This window comes from Brugia malayi (genome assembly GCF_000002995.4).
Source record: "Brugia malayi strain FR3 genome assembly, contig: Bm_v4_Chr3_scaffold_001, whole genome shotgun sequence".
Lineage (NCBI taxonomy): Eukaryota > Metazoa > Nematoda > Chromadorea > Rhabditida > Onchocercidae > Brugia > Brugia malayi.
In genome coordinates this window covers 11,344,345-11,361,562 of record NW_025062477.1, presented here as the reverse complement: position 1 = coordinate 11,361,562, position 17,218 = coordinate 11,344,345, and the positions used below count along the sequence as shown (strand labels likewise).

At 23.4% G+C, this 17,218-nt stretch overlaps 1 protein-coding gene and 1 further gene across 2 annotated transcripts; one reads left to right on the top strand and one right to left on the bottom strand.

Annotated features, from left to right (window-relative positions):
- Nucleotides 1-9,353: 9,353 nt before the first annotated feature.
- Nucleotides 9,354-9,472, bottom strand: Bm15556. Its single transcript, XR_006227944.1, has one exon. The product of XR_006227944.1 is annotated as a pre-microRNA Bm15556 (primary transcript).
- Nucleotides 9,473-11,145: 1,673 nt separating this feature from the next.
- Bma-npp-13 (Nucleoporin interacting component family protein) lies at nucleotides 11,146-17,055 on the top strand (the record flags this gene model as incomplete). The annotated part of the gene is made up of 15 exons (XM_043080871.1): nucleotides 11,146-11,235; nucleotides 11,519-11,620; nucleotides 11,713-11,970; nucleotides 12,331-12,399; nucleotides 12,547-12,767; nucleotides 13,026-13,161; nucleotides 13,302-13,468; nucleotides 13,714-13,946; nucleotides 14,283-14,382; nucleotides 14,628-14,719; nucleotides 14,883-15,026; nucleotides 15,386-15,606; nucleotides 15,763-15,977; nucleotides 16,300-16,402; nucleotides 16,861-17,055. The coding sequence occupies 15 exons, from the start codon at nucleotides 11,146-11,148 to the stop codon at nucleotides 17,053-17,055; spliced, it is 2,346 nt and encodes a 781-aa protein (XP_042936805.1).
- Between the last annotated feature and the right edge of the window lie 163 nt (nucleotides 17,056-17,218).

The window sequence follows — 17,218 nt, the reverse complement described above, 5'->3', positions numbered from 1 at the left end:
TAAAAAATTACATTACGGGAATGATTATTTTAATTGCAGTTACGTCATAATTATTATTAAATCGTAATTATATCATAATTATTAAAATTATGCTTAGATAATGAAAAAAAAAAAAAAAATCAATTTCGAGAATAAATATAACATAAAATTGTCAATGACAATTAACAAATCAGAACTAAGCAATTTTAATTTTTAAATATCCAATAGTAAAACAAGTTTATTAATTGGGACTAAACATTTTTCGTATTTATGAAATGATAATTATAATTTGAAATCTGAAACTATTTCAATTTAAATATCATAATCTAATAAATGATATGCAGACAATTTCTGAATATTAGTCTAATAAAAAAATCAATTATTTTAATCTAAATATTACAATCTAATAAATATATAAATTAAAAATAATAAATATGAAAATTATATATCAAATAACAAAACATCATTCTCTTAGTGCAATTAATAATTAAATTATAATTGTTCATAATATTTCAATTAATTCAAATAATTAATTAAAAATATCAAAATATGAAATTATTTAAAAAAAAAAAAAAAACAAATTAAATTTATTCATTCATTTAATTATATGCATGTTGAAAAAGAAAAAAAAAAAGGTGCAAAATGTAAAAAAAAAAATGTAAAAAATTTTTGGATAGAGAAAAAGAAAAAAGAAAAGATAGTAATATCAATTAATCATTTTTAGTTTTTAGTTGTATTATCTGTCTTATCTTTTGTCACATTTTTACATCTTCAAAAATAGTTTATAGATTTGATCGATTGTCAACGTAAAATAACAGAAGGTCATTTTTGAATATATCTATGTGTGTTGACATTTGCAATGACATTCATTTCTTTTCTTTTTTTTGTATAGGTAAAAAAAAAAAAAAAAAGAAGAATGATAAAACTAAATGATAAGATAATCATATCAACACCTATTAATAATAATAAATGAATATTTTTTATAAAATTAATTTTTTTATATGAAATTAAAATTAATTAGAAATTTTCGGTTTTTTTTTTTTTTTTTTTTTTTTTTTTTTTGTTTTGTATCGACAAATAATTTTATTACAAAAAATTTTTCAATAATCAAAATTAAAAATTTTAAAAATTAAAGTTGAGAAAAAAAAAATAATTTTTAAAATAGTAAATGAATGAAAAAAGAAAAGAAAATATTTCTTATTGAAATTAATTAAAAATTTTTCGTTTTTTTTTTTGTATTGAAAATAATTAAAGAATTAAACTTAAATTTTTAAATAGTAAATGAATAAAAAAAAAAAAAAAAAAAGAGAGAAAGAATTTTAAATGAACTGAATTGCACACAAAAAAATGAAATAAATAAACAAAAGAAAAAAAAAAAAATCATTAATTTAATAATAAATTGAATTTATTCAATCAAATATTAAAAGGAAAAGGAAGCGTTAACAAATTGAATAAATATTGAAATAAAATATAGAAATGAATAAATGTATTGGATAATATAAAGTAGAATGATAAATAATAACGTTTAATAGAATGGATTTTTACATACATATGAATGGGTAAGATTAATTGTATTGTATATTTTTGGGTAATGTTGGGTATTATTGGGTAACATAAGATTAGTTAGATTTGGGGTAAATACGATGAGAGTGAACGAATTTTTTTCAATTTTAAATGATTGTATTTAATAGTTCGATAAATTTTATTTTTTTATTTTTTTTTTTTAGAACAATTTTTGCTTTCTTAATCAAAAATCAATAACAGTATTAATTCGCAGTTAACAAACAAATGAAAAAAAAAAAAAAAAAGAAAAAAGAAAAAACTAAATTATTATTTCAAATAAGTTATTAGAAAGAAATCTCTTTAAGGCTTTTTTGACAATAAAGATATAAGCCTAGCAAAGAAAAAAATAGAAGCCTAGCAAAAAAAAAAATGGTAGATATAAAGGAATGATGTAGCCTAGAAAAATAAAAAGCAAAGGAATAAAATTTAGTTTTAAAAAAAAAAAAAGAGAAGCAAAAGAAGAACAAATATATAATTCAGGAAAAAAAAAAGAGAGAGAGAGAAGAACGAATTTTAGCCTAGTTAAAACAAAAAGCCAAAAGCCAGGGAATATAAAAATTTAATTCTAGGAAATAAAAGTAAAAAAGAAAAAAAAAAATTAACTTTTAGGAAATAAAAGGGAATAATTTTAGATGAATGAATAAATTCTAAAAAAAAAAAAAAAAAATTATTATTTCATCAAAAATGAATTCAAAATAATTTTTTTTTTCCAATTATTTTGAACAATCGAAAGAAAAAAGAAAAGAAATATACATAACACACAGAAAAAAAAAAAAAATGTCAACAAAATATGTTCATTTTATTCTTTTTCATCTAATATTAGTTAGTTTTTCTTTTAGATTAGAATTATATAAAAAAATAATTAAATAAATAAATAAAAATAAAACGATAAAAAAGGTAGAAAGAAAGTTGTCATTTTTTCTTTTAGATTACAATTATATAAAAAAATAATTAAATAAATAAATAAAAATAAAACGATAAAAAAGGTAGAAAGAAAGTTGTCATTTTTTCTTTTAGATTACAATTATATAAAAAAATAATTAAATAAATAAATAAAAATAAAACGATAAAAAAGGTAGAAAGAAAGTTGTCATTTTTTCTTTTAGATTACAATTATATAAAAAAATAAACAAATAAAAATAAAAATAAAACGATAAAAAAAAAGTGGAAAGAAAGAAAAACAGAAAGAGAGGAAAGAAGAGGGAAAATTGGCGCTTTTGTCGAACAACAAATTGACAAACGATAAAAGAGAGATATTTTTGTGGTTCAAAAATTGTAATTTATGAGCCATTAAATTGTCAATTGGTATGTTCATTTCATGTATTTAGTGCTATCTCTTTCTTAGTTTTTTTTTTCTTTTTTTTTTAAAAAAAGAAAAAAAGGAAAGAAAATCTAGTTTATTTTGAAATTTTTATTTATTTATCTGCTTTTCTTTTTCCCCTCTCTTTCTCTCTCTCTTTCTTGCTTCTCTCTTTTCTTGTTTTAAAAAAAAAATTTTTTTTAGATTTTACTTCCGTTATTTAAATTTGATACATATAAATATTTGTTGTATTACGTATTAGTGGAATAATTTTATTTACTTATTTATTATATAAATATTAATTTCTTTTTTTAATAATAAATACTTCAAAAATGAGATTCTGACACTTTTTTTTTTTTTAAATTAATCATAATGATTGGTGTATAAATATGCATAAAATGATAAAAATTTATAATAACAAAGAAAAAAAAAAAAAAACAATTATTTTTGAAAATAATTTTATGAATATTATAATTAGGTCTTATTTTTATCTTATAATAACAAAAATAAAAAAAAAAAAATCGATGGGATTTTTCCATCTCAAAAATTGCATTTAAAAGAAATTAGTAAAGAAAAGAAAAAAAAAAGAATGAAACGAGAAGAAAAATGAAAAAATTCGGCAACGATTTAATGAAATGATTGAAAATTAATTTGATACTAAAGCATTAATGAACATAAAAGTAAATAATTCAAATTGTTTATTTATTTTCAAAATTGTTTATTTCAATCTAATATCAATAATAAGTGCAATATTTATTTATTTTGCTGTTTATAAATGATATAATTATTTCATCCTTATCATATATATTGTCTTTGTTGTTGTTAAATTTACAGCAAATGATTGGAATCCCAAATTCGAAATGAATCATCTTCCGATGAATTGAAAATATTCAATGAGCAGAAGGTATAATTATGAGCAGAGAAATTTTATAAGCAAATGATTAGAATCCTAAATTCGAAATGAAAGATTTTTGTTGTTGTTTGTTGTTATTATTTATTGTTATCGTTGTTGTTTGTTGTTCGTCGTTATTTATTGTTATTGTTTTTGTTGTTATTTGTTGTTATTCTTCAGATTTAACATTAATAGGTGTAAAATTTAGCATAAAATTGATGGCTTTTTCATTTTAAAGTTTGTTATTTAGTGTCAAAGTTTTTTTTTTTTTTTTTTGTCAAATTACAATGCTTTATAAATTGGAACTTCTTAAAACACACTTTTTGCCATTGTAAAAACGAAAAAAGAAAATAACACTCAGTTAAATATTTGTTTGGTAAAAAAAAAAAAAAAATCTATGAAGAAATATTTACAAATCTTAAAGTTGTCAAAAAATTTTGTTAAAAAAAAAAAAAAAAAAAAGATTCCATCCTTTTCTTTTTTTTATTTTTTCAAGTAAAATATTCGAAAAATCAACTAAATGTATTCTTCTAAAATTTTTCAAAAAAAAAACTTTTCCAAATTTTTTTTTTAAAAAAATTTCCTTCGAATTTTAGGAATAACTTTTATTTTGTTGAATTAATGGGTTGGATTACATTTGAATATTAAATGGAATATTAACTAGTTTATTAGATTAACAAAGCGATTGATTATTAAAAAGTAGAATCATCAAAAACTAACTTTTCAATTGATGTTAGAATTGATTATCATAATAAGATAAAATTTTACATTTTACAGTTAGAAAAATTTTTTTTTTAAAATAACCTTGAATTTTAAGGAGAAGAATTTGTAAATGTTCGCCAAATTTAATCAAAAAATGTAAAATAAATTTTGGTAAAACTTGAAATAACTGAATGTAATGAATTTATATTCATAATATGAATGCTAAAATTATTCTCCAAATTAATTAAAAAAAAAATTTACTACAAGAGAAAAAAAAAGTGAGAAAAACGAATATATTTTAATAATGCTCAAATTACGCATTACTAAATATGAATTTTGTCAAAGCTAAAAAAAAAAAAAAATTTACAAAGGAATAATTAATTGTACTAAATTTAAAAAATTATTATTAAAATGTAAATTATTGCATTTTACTTTGCCTTTTTTTTTTTTTTTTTTGAAAATAAAAATACTAATTTTCCATTCTTTTTTTTTTTCAAAATTTTCTTAAAATGAATGGTAAAAGTTAGAGTGAAATAAAAACAACATTCTATATTACAAATTATATTCCATTATTTTTTTAATTCCAAAATAAAATAGAAAAGAAAAAACTCATTTAAAAAAATCAAAATTCTTGTCAAAAAAAAATTTTAATAAAATTTCTGTTTTTTTTTTTTTTTTTTATTAATAAAAATATATTACACAATAACAGAAACAAAGGAATGGTATTTATTTATTCCAAATCAAGAAATAATCATTAATTAAATAATTCACTATTAATTGAATAATTTAATTAATTTGTAATTAATTTCAAATTAATACAAAATAGAATATCATATTTATGAACACAAGAGAAATACCGTATAACTGTTCTCAAAGAAAATTTAATTATTTCTGCTTCTTTTTTTTTTTTTTTTTTTTTTTAATTATAAAAATTTTCAAATGATAGAAGTAAGTATATATTGTTGATTAATTATTCATTAATTAATTAAATTAATAAGAGGAAAAGGAATATTGCAGAAGGAAAGAAAAAAAAGCGAAACACTATGAATAATTTAAGAAAAAAATTAAATGAATAAATGTTAAAAGGAAATGAAAAAACGAGAAAATGAATTTATTAAGAAAGTAACATATTTCATTAAATAAAATTAATAGCAATTTTTGTCGTTTTTTTTTTTTTTTTTTAAATTAATGAAAAATTTTTGTTTAGTTTTATTTTGAGATGTGAAAATTTTGTTGTAAAATGAATGCTTTTTAAGCTATTGCTACATTTTTTTTTTTTTTTTTTCATAGTGAAAAATTTGTGCCACCTGTCCCATAGCATATATTATTATTCACTTTACAATTTTTTTGAAAAAAAAAAAAAAAAAAACATGACAATTCATTTTAAATGCAATTTTTGCTAATTATACATTTTGAAAGATTTTTTTTTTTTCACCTCTTTCTCTCTCTCTCTCCCTCTCTCTCTCTCTCTCTCTCTTTCGTTTTCTTTCCTTTTTCTTTTCTCATTTTTATTACAATAATGTAAAAATATTAATGGGATGGATGAGAAATGAATAAATGAATGAATGTCAGCTGTTATTAGTAATACTAAATAACAACGAATCTTTTAAATTATTACGATATGCTATTGAAATAACAAAAAATTTTTATTCTTTCATTAATTATAATATACATTGTTGTACATATCAGTTTATCATTGTTGATAATTGATAAGGATAGTTATAGATTAGAAATTAAAATGAAAAATGTATTGTTTGAAATAAATTTTATCATACAGATGTTTGCATAACTCTGATAATGGCAATAATAATAATAATAATTAATAATAATAATAGTAACAATAATAATACTACTACTACTAATAATAATAATAATAATAAGAAGAAGAAGAAGAATAGCAGTAGTAATTAGTAATAATAATGATAATACTAATGATTGCTAATAATAGTAATAAATGGTAATAGTAATAATTAATAATAATAAATAATAACAATACTAATGATCGCTGATAATAATAATTAATAATAATGATAACAATAATTAATAATGATGATAAATAATGGTAATAATAGTAATAATGATATTTTTGTTATCAAATGAAAAACAATGAATGTAAAAGAAATAATAAGATGAAACAAATTAAGAAAAGAATTATGAAAAGAATTGGACAAAGAAAATTATAGATTAAAAATTAAATATATATAACTAAATAACAAGTGAATAATTAATGAATTTAGATAGTGAATTGCTTTAGCAATGATAACTGATTTTAATTAATAATAAAATATTGCAAAATTCATTTTCACTCCATCAATTTATATAAATCTAAAATAAAAATGTAAGGTTTTTGTACTAATCATTCATTTGGAAATTTTTATTTTGAAATATTTAAAAGTGCACTGGTTTTTCTCTGGAATTATTTGAATTCTCAAAATTCTCTGCTTTTTTTCATTTATCAATAAATGATAAATTGTGAAACTGATAATATCATAGAGATGACAATGAGATGCTATTATGAATCAATATTCATTCATTTTGCTATCACATAAAGACAAACAAATGACATCAAAAAAATGTAGTGATAGAGAACTGTTTAGATAACAGTGAATCCGGTAAACCGAAAACTGGATTCGGTTTAGATAACAATCATTTGATAGAGCAGAATGCATCATTTGTTGTTAATCACAGACATTTTTTGACAATAATAATGATGAGACATTGAAAATTGCTGATAAACAAATGATAAGTGATATATTCCTTATTATTATAAATTTGTTTCAGAGATAAACAAAATTTTAGACAAAGCTAATATTAGCAATTTACTCATATTACATATGATAGCTGATAAGTTTACCCTAAAAAAGAAACGTAATAAACTGATAAAGAAGCATAACAAACTGATAATTAACACTTACTGAAAATTCCTCTTTCAAAGAAAACATTTCTTTAACTTTGCTTTCTTGCTTAACAGAAAAATAAGAGAAAAAGTTTATTTTTAAAATCGAAAAAAAAAATTCAATTACTAATTTGATATGTAAAAATGATCAATAAGAAAATTTAATTGAATCAATCAATTATTAGCTAAACTTTAGTGATAAATTTTGTCTAGAAAAAAAATTTATGTTTAATCTGCAATCTTTGCTTTCCTTTTTTTTGATTACATAAATATTGGAAAAATGAAATTTGTAAAAATTTATGCGAGCTAAATTAAAAAATTTTTTGAAAAACGTCTAATAAGAAGATTTAATTTTCTTAAAAAAGAAGAAAATAAAATTAATTTAAAAAATTATTCTTATTAAATGAAATCTAATATTACATATAATACTATAATTTTGAAAATATTTAATTACTTTAAATGTTTACATCATATATATATACATATATTTTTTTTTCTTTTTAGCTCAATAAGCTTTTGTTTCTTTCCCAATTATTTACTCTTTTTTTTATTTTTTTTTTCCGTTAACATTTAAATTGCTAAAATACTAAATGAATGATTTATTAAATTATTTTAAAAGCATAAAACTAAAAGATTTTTTTTTTTGTTTATTTATTTCTAACCATTTTTACTTTAACTTTTACTTTTTCGTTTTTTTTTTTTTTTTTAAACTAGCAGAAATAATTTCACTTTTCTCTCTTTTTTTCCTTTCCATTTTTTTTTTTTTGAATAGAAAAAAAAAATAGACGAAACATTTATAATGCCATAAAGCATTTGCTTTTTAAATGTTAGACAAAAAGCAAACTTTGTTTTAGATGACTGTTTGTTAGGCTTTCTTCTTTTTATGAATTATTTCAAATGCTATTTTTTTAATTCTTTGATTTAAAACACACACATACACACACACACACGCCACATACACACATACATACACACACAAACATAGATATATATTATAGCCATATAATTGGCATATACTTTTTTTAACACCTGTACACCTGTATCTACCTGTTCATCAGAACAAATAATAAATACTCCCATTACAATAGACTTATTTCCATATTGTAGCAGTCATCGTTATAAGCATTATTGACTATTTATTAGGATTATTATTATCATTATTATCATCATCTTACAATCTAAGTAATAAAATATAACTATTTGCAAATGCATAGTTATATTTTATTAAATTGAATTGAATTATAGCAATGTATTATTTTCTATTTATTTAATTTTTTATTTACCCAATTTATTTATTTATTAATTTATTATTATTATTATTATTATCATTTTGCAGTTTTGTTAGAAAACCATGAAATTGTATTATTTTTTTTTTTAAAAAGCATGAACTTATAGAACTTTGTATAGCATTAAAATCTATTAATATATTTCTTTTTCATTTCTTTTTTTTTTTTTTTTTTTTTTTTACCCCATTATTATTATTTGTATTTGAAATTTACATATAACATTAAAAAATAATAATGCAAACATTTTAATCATTTGATGATGAATCATTTCATAAAAAAAATGAATAATAATAATAATAAGATGGCATAAATAAAACTTATCAAATCTGATTATAAATTGTACTTTTATGTAATATATAAAATATTCTCTCACATATATATCAATGAATGAAATGAAATAAATAGGAATGAAATAAAATAAAATGAAATGAATGAAATGAAATGGAATGGAAATGAAATGAAATGAAATGAAATGAAATGAAATGGAATGGAATAGAATGGAATGAAATAAAATGAAATAGAATGGAAATGAAATAAAATGAAATGAAATGGAGTGAATCAGGTAACAATAAGGCAAAGATACCTACCTACCATTTAATATTCGTAAAGATGGTACCGAGCGGTGCTAACCATAAACACATAACAGCGATAACAAACCACTTTAGCTATTCTTATTACTATAGCTGCTATTGGTGTAATGTTTGATATCATTCAATAAGCTACCGTAATCATTTATTCTCTCTCTTTCTCCCTCTCTCTCCCTCTTTCTCTCTATTTTCATTCCTTATGCAAATAATTTTTTTTTCCTTTTAAAAAAGTAAAGAGAGAGAGAGAGAGAGACAAAAAAAAGCGAAAACCAGTGTTATAACATATTTGCATAAATAAATAAATATAAATATATTTTATATCGATGCATAAAAATGGATAAAGTATTAATTATTCTATCATTTATCCATTAGAAGGGAAAGTATTATTACTTTTACTCAAATAATATTACTAGTAATCTTAATTTTAATATTACTTTAATAATATCTTTTCTATTATAATATTAGCAATATTATTAATATTTTATTACATTATATTATAGTATTAGCAGTATTAATAATTTATAAAAAATTAATCAATATTTTTTAAAATAAATGATATTCAAATGGTAAAAATTTTTTACTGAATATTTTTATTAAATATTTTGCTAAAACATTTGTGTTACTAGTAAAAGTTACAATGATTGTATGTAAATGTATTAAAAATAAGTGTAAAAAAAAATTTTTTTTGAATATATTATAGTATTAGCAATATTAATAATTTTTTTAAATTTAGTATTAATAATAATTTAATTAATTCATAATAATTGAATAATTCTATTAAATATTATTGAAATAAAATGAAATGGATGCATTGTAATAATTGGGAAATTCAAAATTTCATACTGATCCACCGGTAAATTAAGTTAGCAATTAGCATACTGAAAATAAATTAATAATGAATCTTAGATGGATGCGAGGACTTAATAATTTTGAAATAATATTACTAAATTGGACGGAGGGGAAGAAAAGGGAGTAGGGTAATTGAAGAGAAGACAGAGATTGATAATAGAGATGAGAGAGAGGGTATTGAAAGTAGTAAATTGTGATGCAAAAGATTGAGAGTGTGTATGTGGTGTAGTTTGATTATTGAGACTGTAACATTTAATTTTTTTTTTTATTATCTTTGAGTAAATGAATTGGATGTAAATAGAAAATTTTTTCATTTGATATATTTGATTGAAAAAGAAAGATAAGAACAATATAAAAATTTTTGAATTAGGATTTAATTATTGAAATTTTCAAATATATGCAAAAGTTTGTCCTTATTTTGCATCATTTTTTGTTTGGAAATTTTTTTGCGAGAAAAGAAATTGTACTACAGAGATGATTATTTGGAATATTTAATTAAATACTAATTGTAATACACTTTAGCTTAAGCAGAATTGAAACATTCACATTATTGTTGCATTATTCCACCATACACAGTTGATAATACTTGGAAAATAAAAGGAAAAAAGGCAACATCGAAAACAATAATGCTTAAGCTTAAGCATAGAATTGTAATTTCAACTTGTTTACATTAAATATGTGGAGAGTATTTATGGTATTGCTCATCTTAATCATCTCTTATTTCTCACCTTAACCTTTTTCATCCAACTAATATTTTTGGAGCTATTGTTCAGTGAGGTGAATATTATTCAATGAAATGAAAACGAATTCGTGAAATATATCTTTAATATAAATAATGATAACTTAAAGTAACAGCGATAGCTCGTTAAAGTAATATGCTTTACTATTAACTGAACATCAACTTCTTTAAACTCTCATTACTCTTACGGATCATTATTAGGATTTTGATTTGATTTATCTTAGAAATTCTCATCCAAATCTGGAGTAATGTTCAATTAATCTTGAAATTTGTGAATGAAATATCAATGGTGCGAAAAGAAAATACAGCTGAGAATCTATGTTTCCATCCATTTTGGTGATTACATTTCAGGATGCCGGGAGCATTCGAAGATTTGCTGAATAAGTCGGATCGGTTGACGCTACCATCTAAAGTCATTCCGAAAGCATCGTCAGGATCATCGGTAATCTTAAATTGTATTTCATTTTTCTCAAATTCCTTTATTGAACATAGAAAGAAACAATTAACTAATTTTATACTCAAAGTATTGCGATTTTTGGCTAAAATCTAAGCTGTATTTAGGCAAAAAATGTTTTTTGCTGTATTGCAGTGAAGAGCAATGACGACAAAAGTCCCTATCCAATTGAACTTTTTCATGGAATTATTAGGAAATTAAAAAGCTGAAATTGAAATGAGAAATATAAATTCTTTCGTTAAAGTATGGATGAATTATCATTCCACTTCAGTACAAAACCCGTGTCGATCTTGCATTAAATGATGTTTTCCGACGCAGTGAAGATTTATGGAAAAGAAAGACCCCTGCCGAGGAACGGTTATCTGATATAGAAGTACGTTTATTCATCGTTTATGATTTTTTATACTGTGCATAATTTGACAACTTATTGTTCTCTTTTCATTTAATTAACAATTTGCTTTTAAGATGGGTTTATTATTGGGTGGAAAAGGCTTCTCACTTAGTTCAGTACCACAAATGCAAGAAGGGCCAAGTGAAAATGAAGCAGAAGTAAAGCCTTCGTCAGATTGCCAACACATGTTAAATGAAATTGTTGCTGAAACTTCGATGCGTACTCGTCTGGAAGCTGAAAGAGCATTCATGAATCAACGTGTAGTGGATCAAGCATATACGACGGCTAAATCTTTAAAGAAAACTACTCCTTCTGCTATTTCATCTTCCAAAGTTAGTCTTTTCCAGTCACTGATTAATCCTTTTAATTGTTGAAGATATCAGTAGTTATTGGGATAAAAGCTTGCTACAATGTTCAATAACTTAATGTTTATTAACGGAATGTTTTTTACACTTTTGTAACTTTCCTTTTTTATTTGTTTTTATAATTCGTATTTCTTATCATGAAATGTAGTAACTGTTAACATTTGAGCAGTCAATTAGTTTTATAAATTAATCTGTTAAATAGTTGCTGAAAGTAATTCGACCATGCTCTGTTCTTGGAGAATCATTTTTATGTATCACATTCAATATCCATGTCAAAGTAAGAATCTTCCGATTTGTTCACATATTTTAGACATAACAACTTTTTAGGTAACACACTTGGATTCCACGACTTCCATCAAACCTGGTGACAGTATAGAATTAACATTCGCTAAGGGTGTAAGTTTTTAAATTTAACACAAATTATTTTATTAAAGAAATAAGTGGAAACAATTTGATTAAGCGAAGTACATTTTTTATCTACAGAAAAGATTTTTTATGGCATAATTTAGCTTTTTTTTTCCTCTTATGTTGTTTAATTTTCAGGTTTCTGATTACATAGTTGAAAAGAAAGAGGATAAGTTGGCTATGGCTTTCAAAGAAGCTGCATCGAAATCACGTGATGATGGGATAGTCGCATTATGGGGACAGGCACTTGCTCCACTGAATCACCAATTTGTTGTTACTGGTACTGCCAAAAATTTCCGCTCTTCGATTTCCTGGATGAAGCACATCATTGATACAACTTTGGAATTTCTTCACAAGAAGTGAGCCAATTTTTAATTCTTCTAGTGTTCCATTACCTTATAGATTATATTTTAGTTAAATAAGCAGAAGTAGAGAAAGGCTATAGTAAATATTTATGTTTTGAATGCTGAACTATTCGGAGAAAATTGTTTTTATGGCAATACAAGTATGATTCAACTTCTATAAATACATATTTATACTTATTCCTAAATTATAGCAAATAATTTTCCATTTATCAGAATTAGTTATTAATTCATACAAAGTAAATATTTTTTCAGTTTTACTTCGTATATGGAAACAGTTGTGGAAAATAATTTAGCAGTCGCTCGAAGAGGTGGTAATCCAACAATGTTATCGCTTATCGATGCTTTTCTAAATGTGAAACATTTAAAACCAACTCAGCGACACACTCAGGTAGTTTGATTTTGGTATTTGTCTTTAGAAGCTATCCTTGTCTAATCATATTTTGAAAATTTTCAAGATACTGAGACTGAATTCGCATCTACTGAAAACATTCTAGCACTTTTTTCATTTAACAGTCTACCAATTTTTAGGATGGCGTGTATGGACCAAATGGACATGCCCTTTGGGAGATTGTTTATTATTGCTTGAGAGCTGGAGAACTGCAGTCTGTTGCAAAAATAGCTGATTCACATTTGAAAAACTTACCCTCATGTGCAGCTGTAACAGTTGCTCTGCTTCATCTTGAAAAAAATAAAAAGTAAGTTTCTTATAGAACTTATTTTTTCTTAGATTTTAGCGGGATTCATCCGTAACTTTTGCACATGTACTTGAATATTTGATTTTATACATAAAAAGCGCATTATTATTTAGTTTTATCTTTCAACATAACAATCGCGTTATTATTTTGATGTAGCTGAAATTATTTTGCAGATTTTATGTAATTCGGCATAATTGCTTTAAATGGCTGTCTTTAATTTAATGCCTATTTTAATTTAATCTTAGGCTTTCTGCTGATATTCGACTAAAAGTGAAAGCGGAATGGCGTTGTGAATCGCGTTCGTTTGTGGATATTTACAAAAAAGCAGTATATTGTGCTTTGCTTGGTGGTGATGTACCTGAAGTTTGCAATAATTTAGAAAATTGGCTTTGGTTGAAATTATATCCATGTGGTATAGATCCTGCACTTTCGCCTGCAGTTTTCAAAGAGCTTCAGCGACTTATATCCGTCGACTATGGTAATTTATAATTATAAATATTGCGAGTATTTTCATTTATGTATTATCTACAAATAAATGATAAGAGTGGCAGTGAATGATAGAATATTGAACAGATGTCACTTTCATAATGAAATTTTAGAAATTATCAAAATTTTACTGATTAGTTAAGATTGATGATTGACTGCTTGAGCTATAGCAGTTTGCAGCGAAATAAGATTGTAACTTGTATATTTAAGCCTACATTTTAAAATCCATATGTCGCTTTGTACAGTGCATATTCCTGTTATCTAGATATGCTGTATTAAGTAATCAAATAGTTAAATTATTCTAATTGTATAATAGGGTATTTTTTAGGTGAAAACTACTTTGTCGGTAGTGATGGAAGTGTATTAATTTATTTTCAAGCATTATGGTTAACAGGACAGTATGAACGTGCGATAAATCTACTATATAGGTTATTCATATGCTTTGTCTTCTCTATAGTATCTTTTGTTAGAATTTTTAATTTATCTGGACTTAAACTATTGGTATACAAAGCTTTGAAAGTAATGAAAATTTTCAATAATTTGTAATATTTTTGCAATCTAAAAATTTTTCTTTTGTGATATATAAAATATAGAATTTTTCTGGACTGATTACTTGCTCATACAAAAAAAAAAAAAAAAACAAGCTAGCAGTAAAATTAATTTGAAATTATAGAAATAATATGTTGATGCATGCAATTCATATGGCCATTTTATTATTTCTCAACGGTGTGCTGATTCTTGTTGATGATATTGGCCATTCAATACGTTAGTTTTTTTTTTTTTTTTGAAATCTTAAAGTTACTTATTTTTACAGTTTTAAACAATCTGATGGAAAACTAGTAGAACAGCTTAATCTATAGATTTTATAAAATGCTATATATATATTTAATATATCGTAGTAATACGAATTTGATCTATTTAAATTCAGTGTTCAGTCAGCAAGAAGACCCAGTACAAAGTTCTCTCAATTTTTGTCGCCTTATTTTGCTCTATGTGAAAGGATTTGAATGTACTGATGTTGAACGTACTTTGGATTATGCATATTTTTTAAACAAGATGGAATCACCTGTTGGTAATGATTTTATCATATATAAATAACATTGTAATTTGATTTCTTCAATTCTTAATGTATTGTTAAGTGAGGAAGGAAATTTTCCCGCAGATTTTGAATGCACTTCGAAATATAATTATGTTATCAATTGAAATTGAGAGTAAAATGAATGAAGATGTTGGGGAGAAATTTCTAAGGTAAGAATATTTATTAATGCGGTTGAAAGGATCTAAAGAAGTCAATAAAACTATGACAAACATTGCTGACTTGTTACTGCATTGAATTTAGAAAGTTTAGTTGATATTGATAAATCCTCATTGTTATTACTGAACAAGAGACAAAAAGTCTAGTAATTTAAAGAAAATTAATTGCTGTTGCAGGTGGGAATTTATTTTACTCTTGCATTTCTCGTACGATTTATTTGACTGATGAAACATGGCGAATTATTGGGAAAATTAATGAAAAAGGTGCTCGACATGAAGGTTTAATCGATAAATACGCCAAAGATATCGATATAGAAGATGCTATCGCAAAAGTAGCCTCAGATACTGAAGTTAGCGGTGATGGAACTCTTGCTGGACAACTTTATGTGGCTGCTAATGTTAGTTTTATTCTTTATTAAAATTTTTATGTGATCTTTGAATAGTTTTAATAGAAGTATTTTTTGGTTGAAAAATTGTTTATAAATTGGGTCATTAGTTCTCAAATTTTGATTGGTTTTTTTCATAAATGTAATGTAAACTTATCTTATGTACAGCATGTCGATGACGCAATACGATTGGCTTGCGAAGGTTTAGCTAAAGAGATAATTCATTACAAGGATGCCGGTGAAGCTCGTGAGCTTGCGCTATGGATTGCAAATATTTGCAAACATTCGACGACAACAGCTCGAAAGAATACATTGGATGCACTTCCAACTTTATATCTTTTGCTTGACTTGTCCACGTTTTTCCAATTTTATCATGACAGGAAGTAAGTTGATAATTTCAAATTATTTTGCTTATCATATTATTATTCTAAATGAATGTGACTGGTTATGTCATCTAGATTCATGCGAAAATGCGAAGTTATCATTGCCAATGGTTTAAATATGTGTTAGCTATGATATGAGCAATAAATTAAAAATAATAAAACCTTATAACTCATTTACTTATTAGAAATGCAAGAATGATATATTTATACTCAGAATTTCAATAAGGAAATTAAACTAAAAAGAAATTATTTTTATAATATCTGTCTAACAGCTCAGCATTAGATGATCATCTGATGCATATCTTTTAAGAATTATTTCTAGATTTGAAGCATGTATGGAAATAATAAAGAAACTGAAATGCATACCGATGAATCCAGATGAGGTGCAAGCATTTGTATCTACGTTTTACATGGTCTCTGATCAAGTCTGTTTTTGTTTTTGTTTTTTTTTTTTTTTTTGTGGAGTTAAAAATGTGGAGCTTTTTTTGTTTGAGAATTGCTAAAAAGAAAAATACCAACAATTTAACCTATTGGTTATGCATCATGAAAATGTTATAAATAGATACACATTTTTGCGCATTTTCATTTTTTTTCCTTTTTTTTGTTTTCATTTTTATTTATTTCTTGAACTTTCTTCGTAAATAGCTAATCTTTCAAAAATTTGCTTTACATTGCTAAAAGTTAATTTCCTTATTGAAATTTTTTAGTAACTCTTATTTATTTCATGATAAAACTGACTCTTTTTATGAATTAAAATATGTTTCAAGTGGAATTAATAAAGCTTATGATTAATTATACTTAATAATATTAATCTGTAGTAACATTAAGAGCATTATATTAGGAATTAAATTTTTTTTGGAGAACTTTTTTCTCGACCTTTCAGATACGGCTAGTGCTACCAGATTTATGCGTGGCAGTAATGAAATTGTTAGCGGAAGAATTAGATCGTAATCCAGCAGCAAGTGATCAACTTAGACCATCAGCCAAAGCAATTATTCTGTATGTTGCGATGATTCCATATCGATTTCCCTCACAAATTAGTACACAAATTTTGCACTTAAGCACTATTTTTGAATGACTGAAACTTTTTGACATGAGATTTTATCATATTTTTCATCCTGTTGATTAGTGATTAACTGATTGTATTGTTAAAATTTATTCTGACAATCACTTTTTTTTGAATTAAGGTTAAGAATTTGAAGAAATTTTATCATTAAACTTTATAATGCTAATGAGTTGCT